Source organism: Lepus europaeus, chromosome 5 (genome assembly GCF_033115175.1).
Source record: "Lepus europaeus isolate LE1 chromosome 5, mLepTim1.pri, whole genome shotgun sequence".
NCBI lineage: Eukaryota > Metazoa > Chordata > Mammalia > Lagomorpha > Leporidae > Lepus > Lepus europaeus.
The window spans coordinates 134,115,710-134,129,285 of record NC_084831.1 but is presented as its reverse complement, the minus strand read 5'-3'; the positions used below and the strand labels follow the sequence as shown (position 1 = coordinate 134,129,285).

At 42.8% G+C, this 13,576-nt stretch overlaps 1 protein-coding gene across 2 annotated transcripts in view; it reads left to right on the top strand.

Moving 5' to 3' along the window:
* DPT (dermatopontin) overlaps positions 1-13,228 on the top strand; it is a 33,200-nt gene extending 19,972 nt beyond the window's left edge. Inside the window, exons 3-4 of one of the 2 annotated variants that reach the window (XM_062192711.1) lie at positions 7,896-8,003; positions 12,105-13,228. In XM_062192711.1, the coding sequence (XP_062048695.1) occupies positions 7,896-8,003; positions 12,105-12,171 (175 nt within the window). In that variant the 3' untranslated portion in view covers positions 12,172-13,228. Of the gene's footprint in view, positions 1-7,895; positions 8,004-9,318; positions 9,617-12,104 lie in introns of those variants that run through there. The other variant, XM_062192710.1, reaches the window with a different exon arrangement.
* The last annotated feature ends 348 nt before the right edge of the window (positions 13,229-13,576 follow it).

Sequence of the window (13,576 nt, the reverse complement as noted above, 5' to 3'; positions counted from 1 at the left end):
GATCAGAAACAACAGCACTCAGGGCTGGAGAAGACTAAATCATCCCACCAGCTCCCAAATGAGTGTGGGTTTTATTTGTTTGGTGGGAACCAAGGTGCTGCTCTCACTGCTTTCTGTGCAATTGCTTCCTCTCGTCTCCCCGAACTCTGGCGAGAAAGTGAATTCCTGATGCATGAGGACACGCCGTTACTGAACAGTCCCACTGGACTACAGGGATATACATATACATAAATATACATATTTATTTATATATGAGTATTTGAATTCTGAGTCCAATGGCTGCACGCCACAAACACATGTCACCGAAGCAGCCACAAGCCTCCAGAGCCAGTTTGTAATAATCCCCTGTTCTCCAAACAGCTCCAGGGCTGCGAGCCGTGCACCAGACAGTCTCCCATCCAGGAGACTGCGTGTCTGAATGGTTTCGAACTGAGCAACTGTTTCCTTCTCTAAACAGTTCTTCTCCTGATCCAGGGTCTTTTGTTAGGTTCCTTGGATAATATATTTTGGTTTAAATTAATCATAAATTTGCTTAGATGAGGTTACATTTTCTATCAGTCCTGAGAGTCAGTGATCCTCAGACTTTGAGTTCTTCTCTGCCTACCCCCTCCCTCTGTGCTCAGATCATAAGCCAGAGAGTGGTTTTTCTTAATTCCTGGATAGCTCTAGCTAACGACCAAATCTGTTAGTGAAAACACTCTATTCCTCTCTTCCTCCCAAAGTACCCCTACACGGCTAATCATTAACTCCTCTCTTCATTGTTCAGGTTTTAATATAGCACAAGGAGTGTCTGCACCACCACTCCCTGTGGCGTGTCAGGGACAGGAATGACCTCACAGACCACTCCATAGTGGTGCCCATCACCCCCACCCCTGCTTGACAAGGTCTTCCTGCAGCAAAACTCCCAGAGCCCTGATTAGGAAGGTGGTTTCCATGTGGGCTCCTCTGAGCAAGCTGGAAGCAGTTATTACACAGATAGAGACACCCTATTTCAAAGTCAGAGTAGTAGATGTTACATTTTAAGGCGTTTGCTTTGGCTTTACATGTTTCTGCACTCTACTAACAACCATTGCCTTGCACTGCACGATGTACAAAGTGTTCAATTCTGGCAGACAACAGCCCCTTTGAGCCTGAGCAACATCAATCATTGCTTTCATCAGCTGGAGTGACTGTCCTAATGACTGTGCCATATGTATGGTTTGGACGTGTATTTGCTGCCTGTGTATGGGAGATGCCTTCCTACCTGTGCTCAAACTTCAAAAGCAGAAATTTCAGAGAGACGGCTGGTTATCTAAGTACTGCCTAACCCGAGGCCAGACCCCACTAGCTACTTAGAATAAAGCTAGCCTCTCAATTACAGACCAAATCTGCTGCTGTTGCTTGGTTCTGTCTAGTCTGCTTCCCTCTACTGGATTCTAGAAGCAATCATTCCTTCCTCCATTCATTAATTCACTTAATCAGTAATTCAATGGATGTGAAAGGTTATAGGATCAGTACAGTTCACATATTTTGGCTGAATTCCTGAATGATGATAACCTTTATTTACTGACACTACCATGTGCCCAGTTATTAGCTCATTTCATCCACACACACAGAGGTTGTAAAACTCTCACACAGATGAGGGAACTGTGATGCACAAGCTGTGACTTTCTTCAACGTTCTGAACTTGATTCAAGCAAAGCTGTGTGCTTCCCAATCCCATACTCTTTGCATGGTACTGAGCTTTCCCTGAATCTAAGGAAGTAAGACCTGTGCAGGTGCAGTGCTAGAGAGCAGTGCAGCAGGCATCTGGTAGCAAAAACAGGGAAGAGTGTACTTACTTTAGTTGGAGGCACAAGGCTGGGTATGGAGTTGTCCCTGCTGGTGTGCAGGCCCAGGTGGCCATGATGCAATGTGGCTCATGGGAATGAACATAAGACAAAACAAGTGGGCTGCTGACCACTCCTGGGCTTGGACAGTGAGCTGGAAATTCAGCTCCCAGAGACCAATTTGAAACATGTTCAGGGACTTTCCTCTTGGAATTTACGCCACAGATATCGCCAGAACTGTGTCCCCTGTAATGTGATACAGATCTCAACTGTTTGAAACATTAACCCCCAAAGTACTACAAGAAGAGTGACATGAACATTTGACATTCTTTCTCACAGCTCCCAGGGCCGCGGGATTCAGGCTGTGTACACAGAATCACAGTTGGGGGACCATAGAGGTCCTTGTCACTCAGGCCATCATGACCAATCCCCACGGCTTTGGAACAGAAGCCAGGGTGACTGTTTCTCTGTGGGTGCCTTCCTTTATATGTAATTTTGTTTGAGTTTTGTTTTTCCTGTCTGCAAAAATAGTGCAAGCAAGTTCTGATATAATGCCTATTAGGCATGCTAGGGCAATGACAAAGTAATGTAATCTGAAATAGTCTTATTCCTTGTGGATTACTCAGAAAAGCATTGTGCAATAAGATTGTTCATGAACAGACAGATTTATTTAAGAAAGTGATTTGCCTGTCCAAAGGGAGTCTTCTTTTTAGCTGAATGCAGGAAGTAAGCCAACCTTACCACATCACACCAAAGAATGTGAAGTGAAGTTTCCCCTCCATGCCTACTTCTGTACTAGCTTACAGGAAGTATTTACGGTGCCAGGTACCAAGGATCCCTCAAAGTGATGACTATATTGAGCATCATCATGAAACAAGATGGTATATAACATTCTATTATTATAATCACATGCCAAATAAATAGTGCTGATATGTTTTAGAACATTAGAGTAAGATGCTCAAAATAAGATGCTAATCAGGAAACAGAATTAGCCATTGAACCATAAGAAGCAGCTTCTATAAAATGGTACTGGAGCATGAGCTGAACTCTACAGCATGGTCTGGAAAACATTTTCATTTTATTTGCATTTTTCAAAAAAAAGCTTCTGAAGTGTAGCTTCCTCAAGTAGCCCAATCTGGTTTGTTTACATGTAAATTCGGGATTTTCTTCCAGTTTTTGTGGCAAGGAATCTGTGGTGTGTGCTTTTCTGGAATCCTCACATGATAGGATAAAGGTGGAGGAAATGACTCTTGCAGAATTGGGACGGGGACACAAGGCCACATTTGTTTATGTGCAGACCAGTAGGAGTGAATGCCCTGAAACTGGAGGCTCCTGGCTGATGCCAAATAATCCCATTGTCCACTGCCCACAGCTCAGATAGATGGAGCAAGCAGGTCCCAGGGCTGTGAACTTGACTGTAGGTCCAACTGCTTAGCTATCAGGAGGGTCAAAGGGAGGTACATTTTCACAAAGTCTTATATTGAACTGCTTTATGTTGAGAAATAGGCTCAAATCTTTCCTTTAACAATCGAAAAACTGATCTCTGTGAAGAGAAAGAAGCCATAACTTTTTTAAAATTTATATTTATATAAATATAAATGTATATTTAATAAATATAAATTTCAAAAGTACAACTTTTGGATTATAGCAGTTCTTCCCCACATAGACGCCCTCCCACGTGCAAAACAACCCATCTCCTTCTCCCTCTCCCATCCCTTTCTTCATTAAGATTCATTTTTAATTATCTTTATATACAGAAGATCAACTTAGTATATACTAAGTAAAGATTTCAACAGTTTGCACCCACACAGACATATAAAGTACTGTTTAAATACTAGCTTTACTGTTAATTCGCATAGTACAACACATTAAGGACAGAGATCCTACATGGGGAGTAAGTGCACAGTGACTCCTGTTGTTGATTTAACAATTGACACTCTTATTTATGACATCAGTAATCACCCGAGGCTTTTTTTTTTTTTTTTTTGACAGGCAGAGTGGACAGTGAGAGAGAGACAGAGAGAAAGGTCTTCCTTTTGCCATTGGTTCACCCTCCAATGGCCGCCGCGGTAGGCGCGCTGCGGCCAGCGCACTGCGCTGATCCGATGGCAGGAGCCAGGTGCTTCTCCTGGTCTCCCATGGGGCGCAGGGCCCAAGGACTTGGGCCATCCTCCACTGCACTTCCGGGCCATAGCAGAGAGCTGGCCTGGAAGAGGGGCAACCAGGACAGGATCGGTGCCCCGACCGGGACTAGAACCCAGTGTGCCGGTGCCGCAAGGTGGAGGATTAGCCTAGTGAGCCGCTGCGCTGGCCAACCCGAGGCTCTTGTCATGAGCTGCCAAGGCTATGGAAGTCTCTTGAGTTAACAAACTCCTACCTTATTTAGACAAGGCCATAATCAAAGTGAAGTTCTCTCCTCCCTTCAGAGAAAGATACCTCCTTCTTTGATGGCCTGTTCTTACCACTGGAATCTCAGTCACAGAGATCTTTCACTTAGGTCATTTTTTTTTCCAGAGTGTCTTGGCTTTCCATGCCTGAAATACTCTCATGGGCTTTTTAGCCAGATCCTAATGTCTTACGGGCTAATTCTGAGGCCAGAGTGCTGTTTAGGGCATCTGCCATTCTATGAGTCTGCTGTGTATCCCACTTCCCATGTTGGATCGTTCTCTCCTTTTTAATTCTATCAGTTAGTATTAGCAGACACTAGTCTTGTCTATGTGATTCCTTTGACACTTAATCCTATCTTTATTATCAATTATGAACTGAAACTGATCACTTTGACTAGTAAGATGGCATTGGCACTTGCCAACTTAATGGGATTTGGAATCCCATGGCACGTTTCTAACTCTACCATTAGGGGTAAGTCCAAGTGAGCATGTGCCAAACTGTACATTTCTTCCCTCTCTTATTCCCACTTTTATTTTTAACAGGGATCAATTTTCAGTTAAATTTAAACAACTAAGAATAATTTTATGTTAATTAAAGAGTTTCACCAATGGTATTAAGTAGAACAAAAAAATACTAAAAATAATAAAATAGTAAGCTGTTCCTTGACAGTTAGGACAAGGGCTGATCAAGTCACCATTTCTCATAGTGCCCTTTTCACTTCACCAGGTTTCCTTTTTGGTGCACAGTTAGTTGTTACTGATCAGGGAGAACATATGATATTTGTCCCTTGGAACTGGCTTATTTCATTCAGCATGATGCTTTCCAGATTCCTCCATTTTGTTGCAAATGATCAGATTTCATTTTTTTACTGCTATATAGTATCTATAGAGTACATATCCCATAATTTCTTTATCCAGTCTACTGTTGATGAGCATTTAGGTTGATTCCATGTCTTAGCTATTGAGCTGCAATAAACATGGAGGTGTAGACAGCTCTTGTATTTGCCAATTTAATTTCCTTTGGGTAAGTTCCAAGGAGTGGAGTGGCGGGGTCATGTGGTAGGGCTATATTCAGGTTTCTGAGGGACCTCCAAACTGTCTTCCATAGTAAGCCATAACATCTAATAGCAATTCAGTCTACAATATTGTATCAGTCAGCAAACATTCACTAAGTCTTGTTAGATCTGTTGATAATTTCAGTGCTTTGTGAATCTTAGATTACAGGACTAGGTCTCAGTATCAGAAATGTCTTCCATTTAAAATGGTTTTCTTCAGCTCATAGCTGACATATTAATTATTTTCCACCTCATTCAAAATCATGTGTCACACGTGGTACAAGTGTTTATGTGTTACTCAGGTTCTCGGTTCATTTTGGATGAACTGTCACTCTGTCTCTCATCTTAGCAGAAAAAGCACTGTGACAAGAGGAACTGCACTCCAATCATCATTCACCTAAAAATGATGGGGGGAGCGGTGCTGTGGTGTAGTGGGTTAAGCCACTGCCTGCGACACTGTCATCCCATTTGAGTGCTGTTTCATGTCCTGATTGCTTCACTTCCTACCCAGCTCCCTGCCAATGGCCTAGGAAAAACAGCAGAAGATGACACAAGTACTTGGACCCCTGCCATCCACATGGGAGACCTGGATGAAGCTCCTGGCTCCTGTCTGCAGCCTGGCCTCACCCCAGCCATTGGGACCATTTAAGGAGTGAACCAGGAGATGCAAGATATTTCTCTCTCTCTGTAACTCTTCCTTTCAAATAAACAAATAAATCTTAAAACAAACAGACAAAAAAGGAGGAATGAGCACACACACGCACATAATAGTTTTTGGTTTTTTTTTGAAGGGAAGTAAATGAGGGCCTTATAGGTCCCTTTAAAAATAGACTAATTTCAATGAATTGAAAACTGAACTTTCCTGATCTGCCTTCTGCCTCATTTTGCCAAGCTAAAACATTGTTTTATTGTTTTAATTAGTCTAGAAATGTGTGGCAGATCTCAGTATGAAGTGTGCTTTGCCAAAAAAAAAAAAAAAAAAAAACTGCCTGAAGTGATCTAATCATGCACAAGAAAGTTAGAACCACACAGAGCTCTTGCCCTGCCTACCTTCAAGAAGGCCAAAGCCACAGCTTATGAACCCTAGCCGTTCTACTTTGGCCTCCCTTAATTTCCTGACAAGTCCCAATGCCGGCTCACTATATGCTTCTCTCTCTCTCAGGAGCTACTACTGGGGCTTTTATTTATTACATCATCATTGTGTGCTCTGTGTGTGTGTGTGCTTGTGAGAGAGAGAGAGGTCAAGAACTAAATGAAGGGGAGGCATTTGTCACAGTGGTTAAGATATACCAAATAAAACCACAGTGGATCTACTCACAGAGGTGATCTAGAATTGACTTAATCTTGGAGGAAAGAGAAGGAAGGGAATAAAAAACTATGGTTCCTAATGATTCAACACCTACAATGTATCAGTCAGTACATCGCACATAATTTTATTAGTGCCAATAGAAACCTATATGGTTGCTTTCATTCTTTTATGGATCTGGAAACTGAGATTAAATGACTCTCCCAAGACCATTTATTTATTCAACAAATACTTACTATGTATTTGGAACTATTATAGTTGCTATAGAAACAGTGGTGGATAAGGCCACAATTCAACTTCTGTAGAGCTTACATCTACATCTTAGTTAAGTATTTTTGAAACACTTTTTTGATTGTGACTCACACAAGGAAATTTATGTTAAAATATCACATAATATACACATCATATAAATACAAACATAAATACAAGGATTGTTCAAAAATTTCATGCAAGTGAATATTATGAAAAATTCTATATGGATTGCAAAACTGTTTTTTACAAAACTGAATTTATATATTAATTCTATTTCCCTATGAATGTTTATAGTACCCTCAAATATCTGAAACAAAATGTTTACATACAGGCAAACTTATCCTTTTACAGGCAGGACATCCTCTGCTATATTGTGCTGTATTTTAAAATTTTATTTATTTATTTTATTTGACAGAGTTAGACAGTGAGAGAGAGAGAGAGAGAGACAGAGAGGTCTTCCTTCCGTTTGTTCACCCCCCAAATGGCCGCTACGCCGAACTATGCCAATCCAAAGCCAGAAGCCAGGTGCTTCTTCCTGGTCTCGCATGTGGGCATAGGGGCCCAAGGACTTGGGCCATCCTCCACTGCCTTCCCAGGCCACAGCAGAGAGCTGGAATGGAAGAGGAGCAACCAGGACAGAATCCAGCGCCCCAACCGGGACTAGAACCCGGTGTGCCAGTGCTGCGGGCGGAGGATTAACCAAGTGAGCCATGTGTTATATTTTTTAAAGCTGCTGATCATCAATTAAATTGACTTTCTGATCTACTAATAAGTCTTCATCCAGTTTGAAAATTTCCTGTTGACTGAAATGGAATAGGATTACTATTATATATAGACTTTCTTCAAAGTCTGAGGTGTTATCTACATCTTTTTCGGTGTATGATTTCAGCTAGAGAAAGGTGATAAAAGGTGGAACAAGAGCTACCTGCCTTTCTACAGACTGAAATGTTTTGCAGAGGCCACCTGACTCCAGTTTGGCTCCCCCGAGGTCACACTCTGTATCTTCCTCATGGTCTGGCTCCTGCTTGCTCCCCAGACATAACAATGGGTTTATCGTTTTCCTCCAATCCTTTGTTCTCCTGCACAGGCTAACAACAGAATACCCAGGGCACTATGGTGAAGATATGGACATGATTTCCTACAATTATGATCACTATATGCGAGGAGCAACAACCACTTTCTCTGCAGTGGAAAGGTGAGAAGGGCAGCCCGTTCCCCAGGGGCTAGGGTCCAGGAGAGCTAAGAATGAACTCCACACAGGGGTCATCCAGCAGAATCTTGACTTGAGCTTTGCCTTATTTTATTCTCCTGATTGGTCAAATATTAATTGAGGGCTTGGCTGGACAACAGGAAAAGGCTGAGCAGAGAGTCTTAAACTTGGCATCTTTGATGGTCTAATCTCCCTCACTCAATTTAAAAGAGCACTTTTTCTTACAAAACATCAAGGGGAGAGGGGAACACACTGCCAAACTGGACGCTCTCCAATCCTGTACTTGACAGGATCTCTACATTGGGTTAAAAGAAGAGAGAGATAATTCAAAATACACTGTCTTGGTCTGCTTTGGCTCCTATGAAGCAGTACCTTAGACTGGGTTACTTATAAATAACTGCTGATGTTTCTGGGGGCTGGGAAGTCTAAGATTAAGGGACCAGCAAATTAGGTGCCTGGTGAGGGCCTGCTCAGTGCTTCAAAGATGGTCTTTTATCCCTGGATCCCCTCAAGGGGAAAAGCCAAGGTAGCCCCCTTCCAGCTCTCTCACAAGAACAGTAATCCCACTCCTGAGAGTAGAGCCCTCTCAGGACTCGATCCCTTCCCAAAAGACCCTGCTCCCTACCACCATAGTGGTGGTTAATCTCCAACAAGTGAGGGGGCACAAACATTCATACTGTTAATCATGCTTAGAAATGAAAAATGAATATTTCATTCCTTTTCTCTCATAATTAGTTCCCCAACCATATCTCAAATATATTCTAGCAAAGCAAAACAAAACTATAAGAAAAAAAGAAAATTCCTTCAGACATGATCCTCGCGTGGAGTTAGTTCTTGGCTCTTCTCTTAATATAGAGAGCTATGTGGCCCTGATTAATAAGAGAGAGGTGTTGGTAAATTTATATTCTGAAGGGTCCTTTGGCTACTTTCAGTCAAGTGATAATCACTTTATACAGAAGTGGGTTCCTGAAAAGTTACCAGTAAATGTTTTGGAAGTCAAATAAAACTTACCTTAGCTCATCATAAAATGGCCTAAGATGAATTTCAGTGTAACTCATCTCTTGTGAATATTTATCTTTCCACTTGAAATTGCATCTCACCCATCAGAAGTTAACTTCTTTAATACAAACATGAATTTTTAAAAAAAAGGACACTCAGTAGCTCTGAAAAGGTACAAAATATGTCAGCCACCATGAACAAAGCCCTAACGTTTCCCCTACAGAAGAACCTCTCAGTTCTCACACAATACTTCTTTCTATTTTAGATACACATTTAACTCACTCAATTCCCTCTCTTCTAGAACCAGCAGAGTTAGGAAGGGGATAGAATGGAGAACATGGAGTGAACCTTGCTCACCAGGAAGTAGTTGGATGACATGACACAGAGAACAAACACATTTAAGAAAAGGAACGCAAAGAATGTGGCATCCTGGTATCGCTTAGCAAGGGTGTGTACCCCAAAGCACAGAGCTGAATAATAGTATATTGGTGCTCAATGGTGCTAATGATGTCTCCAGGTCAACAAGACAATTAGATCTGTATTTTCTATTTAAGAAGACAGCAAGAATACGGTAAATGGAATGTCATCCTAAATTATTGCAAAATAAATATATTTTGGCAAAGCACTTAATACCTATTGATATGTATATACTGTTATGTGGATTACATAGCGTCATATAAAACTAAGATACTATGTCACCGTACTGGCTGAAAATGCATATCCCCTCCCTCTCCAAAAAATAAAATTAATATGCCTATGTGATTTTGCTGCTGTCAATAACAGTGGCTTAAAGGCTCATAAAGTGGACACCCATCTTGGAGAATAGTGACAGTACAGGACTCACTGAACAAGGGTTTTCCTTATTTGCAAATTGTAGTGGTTTCCTCCTGAGCTGGAGTATCTCAGCTTGTGCACTGTTAACATCTGGAGCCAGATCACTCTTTGTTGCAGGGTCTGTCCCATGAACTCTGTATTTTAGGTCACTCGCTAGAATCCCTTGATACCCTGCAGACATTGATATCTGAACCCTGGGGAGCAAATTTGCCTCTGGTAGAAAGCCACAGTCCTAGAATGAAATCAGAAACCGATCCTGGTTGAAGTCCTTAGTCCTCTTAGGGATTCGATCCTAAATCTAAAATGTCTTATTTGTTTCTCCATATCCATTAATTGCCTCTTTGGAAGAGCAGTGTGAGCATGTGGCCATAATACCTCGTTTGTGTTTTCTTGCACAGTTAAATAAGACTTGCCTGCAATTATTAAATTCATTTGTAAATAGACATACTGTCAATTTCCTAACATGCACCCCAAACAAGTTTTTCTCTCTGTTGACAAGTGCAGGAACAAATACCAATAAATGGTGGATCACCAGGCCCTCAGAGACTTGTTCGGGGTACTCTGTTGCCAATTGTTTTCAACAAACCATGTGGGGCAGTGGACTGAGAATTTCAGAGCCTGCTTCAGGCTGTGTGAGTAGAGGACACCATCCCTCCTAAAACTGAGAGTGTGTTCAATTCCGCTTCCCAGTTGTGGCCTTGTCAGCCATGGTGCTTAGGTGAAACTGAATTGGAAAGCGGTCTTACAGATTGAAAAGGGAAACAGATAATGCTGAGGTTAAAAGACTCCAGCGTGCATTGCGTGCACTGGAAGGATTTACATGATCAAAAACAGAAGCTTCTTTGTTTTTGTCCCTTCTTGTCCTTTCTCAGGACTGTGGAAAGAACACAACAGCCACTCTTCTGGTGGAGTTATGGGCACCCAGCTGGAAAGACAGTGTGATGTAAGAGAAAGACCATGATTTCAGTTATACAAACGTGGCATCAGACATTGCCATCTAGTACATAAATTCCCTTAAAGCAAGTCACCTATTTCTCTGAGCCTACTTACTCACCTAACCAATGAATCATTGTGAGGATTAAATGAGAAAGCACGTAAAGCATTGAGTACAGTGCTAGATACATTGGAGGTGCTCAATAAAGAGTGGTTACAATGGCTGTTCTCAGTGTTCAATGGGATTAGACCATAGGATTGTTGTGCAGAATAGGCACTCAGTCAGTTTTATTAAATGGATGAATAAGCCTTGCCCTTAGTAAAGAGTGTTCCTTGACACGAATCAGCACCACGTTTTGAAAAATTGAGCATCTCTGTGGATGCTCATTCCCTTCCCCAACCACTTCAGAAAAGAGGCAATTCAATGTTTGTGGTGCAGGAGAGGAAGGCATTTGCTCTTTTCCTCATTTTTAGGAGTTCTGGGGCTGGTTCCCGTCACTGCATTTCTCTGTAGTTGTTAGAAGGAAGACACACTAATCCTCCGCCTTGCGGCGCCGGCACACCGGGTTCTAGTCCCGGTCGGGGCACTGATCCTGTCCCGGTTGCCCCTCTTCCAGGCCAGCTCTCTGCTGTGGCCAGGGAGTGCAGTGGAGGATGGCCCAAGTGCTTGGGCCCTGCACCCCATGGGAGACCAGGAGAAGCACCTGGCTCCTGCCATCGGAACAGCGCGGTGCGCCGGCCGCAGCGCGCCTACCGCGGTGGCCATTGGAGGGTGAACCAATGGCAAAAAGGAAGACCTTTCTCTCTGTCTCCCTCTACTGTCCACTCTGCCTATCAAAAATTTAAAAAAAAAAAAAAAGAAGGAAGACACATAGCGTTATAGCATGGAGGCATGCACAAGGTGAGTGCTTGATAAAAAAAAAAAAAAAGAAAGAAAGAAAGAAATGGACGGCCTTTTACAAAGACAGTTCTTTACAGTGAAATAGAGACAATGTTAACAAGTGCTTTTATTCCCAAATATTAACCCATAGGTGCTTGAGGTACCTTGAGGTACCTTGAGTGGTAAGCAGACCAGCAGGGAGGAGGGAGGAGCGGGAGCCCACACACAGCAGGTGACCTAATCAGACCCCTTCAAGACCTCACGGATCTGGTGGCTCTCTGCAGACTATGCAGAGACATCTTCTAAGAGCAAACAGAGCCTAGGTGCCCCTCCAGCTCCTCCAGATGTGCCCCTGCCTCCCCCAGCCACGTTCTTCCTACCATGGGTGTCTTTTCTCACTTGTGTTAATTTTCTGACTCTCACCTCCACCTCCTCCACAGGGATCGTCAGTGGAAGTTCATAATGTGCCGGATGACTGATTACGACTGCGAGTTTGAAAATGTTTAGATTTGCCACACATCAAATCTGGTGGGAGGGAAAGGGGCCAGGAGTCCCAGGGGTGCCCACATGTGTTCACATCTGTTGGATCTCCTGTAGCTATTTTTTCTCCTCTCTTTTCTTCTCCCTGAGCTGGTGGCCACAGTGCCAGCTCCCTGGGACTTTCTGCCTAGTATCACACTTATAATTAAATCCACAATTAAACCATGTTTTCCACTTTCAACACAACTCATAAGCTGCCATTCTCGGTAACCAGCGATGGCTTCCTTGTACACCACATATACAGCATGCATGTACATAGCCTGCCTCCTGGAACACCTGCCACAGCCTGGCTATGGCTTTTAGGACAAAATGGGCTGCACCTTCAGATAATGGATAGTAGGGGTAGAGCTTGAAGAAGGGAGCAATGAAGATTCTCTGTAGTCACATCTGTTTGAATGACACCCTGGGTCCTCACCAGAGGTAGGGCTTCTGCCCTTAGGGCACACAGCTTCTGCTGTCCCCTCCACATGAGCCAGGCATGCTAAGTCCAAGTACAGAGCTCTGAGCTCCAGCAGTGAGGGGACTGGGGGGGTGGTGAAATGAGGAAATGAAAGTTTTGGGACAGAGTTGAAAGATTTAGAACTTCCTAATCAGAAGATAAATGTTGGCATATCCAGGAATGAGAAGATTGCAGGAGCCAGGGGCGCCTGTTAGAATCAGTTTCAAGTAAGATAGAAACAAAGAAGAAAAAAAATGTCTGAGAATGAGATTCAGATTGGGAACTGGCAGGGGACCCGTGTTGCTTGAGAGTGGCCAGGATGAGTTTGGAAATGGAAAAAGGCATTTGAGTCACTGGCACCTAAAGGCAGACCCAGGATTCTTGTGAAGTCTGCGTTTGCCCTGAAGAAATGGAGAGCTACCGGCAAACTCACCTGGAAAGACTGCCCTGGGCATCTGCCTATGTGTGGCTCAGGGGTGTCTTCTACAATGATGGTACCGTCTTTTCTTCCTCTTGTGATGTCTTTGTCCCCAGCCCTTCGTAGTCTCTTGCTCATAAAAAGAATAAAAGTATTATCATTTACTATGCTACAAACTTTATGACTCAGTTTTTTTCCCTCTACCCCTGCCCTTCCAGACCATTAATCCATCCATTCTAAAAATAGGGCTTGGTGTCGTGATTCGAGCTCCGCAACAGGCAAGACACCAGAAATACAATGATGACAGTGACGAAATGTGCCTGGGCAGTCAGATAATGCAAACATTAAGTGATCAGTGCTTTACTTTAAGGACTGGCTAAAGCATGAAAACACATTTCTTTGTCAGTGTTTTCAGTCCTCTTCAGCCCAGTGTCACATGCATTTTTAACTATAAGAAAGCCTTATTTCTTTTATCCACGGTTTGCCTTTTTCTTTCTGATTAGCAATGACTTTCC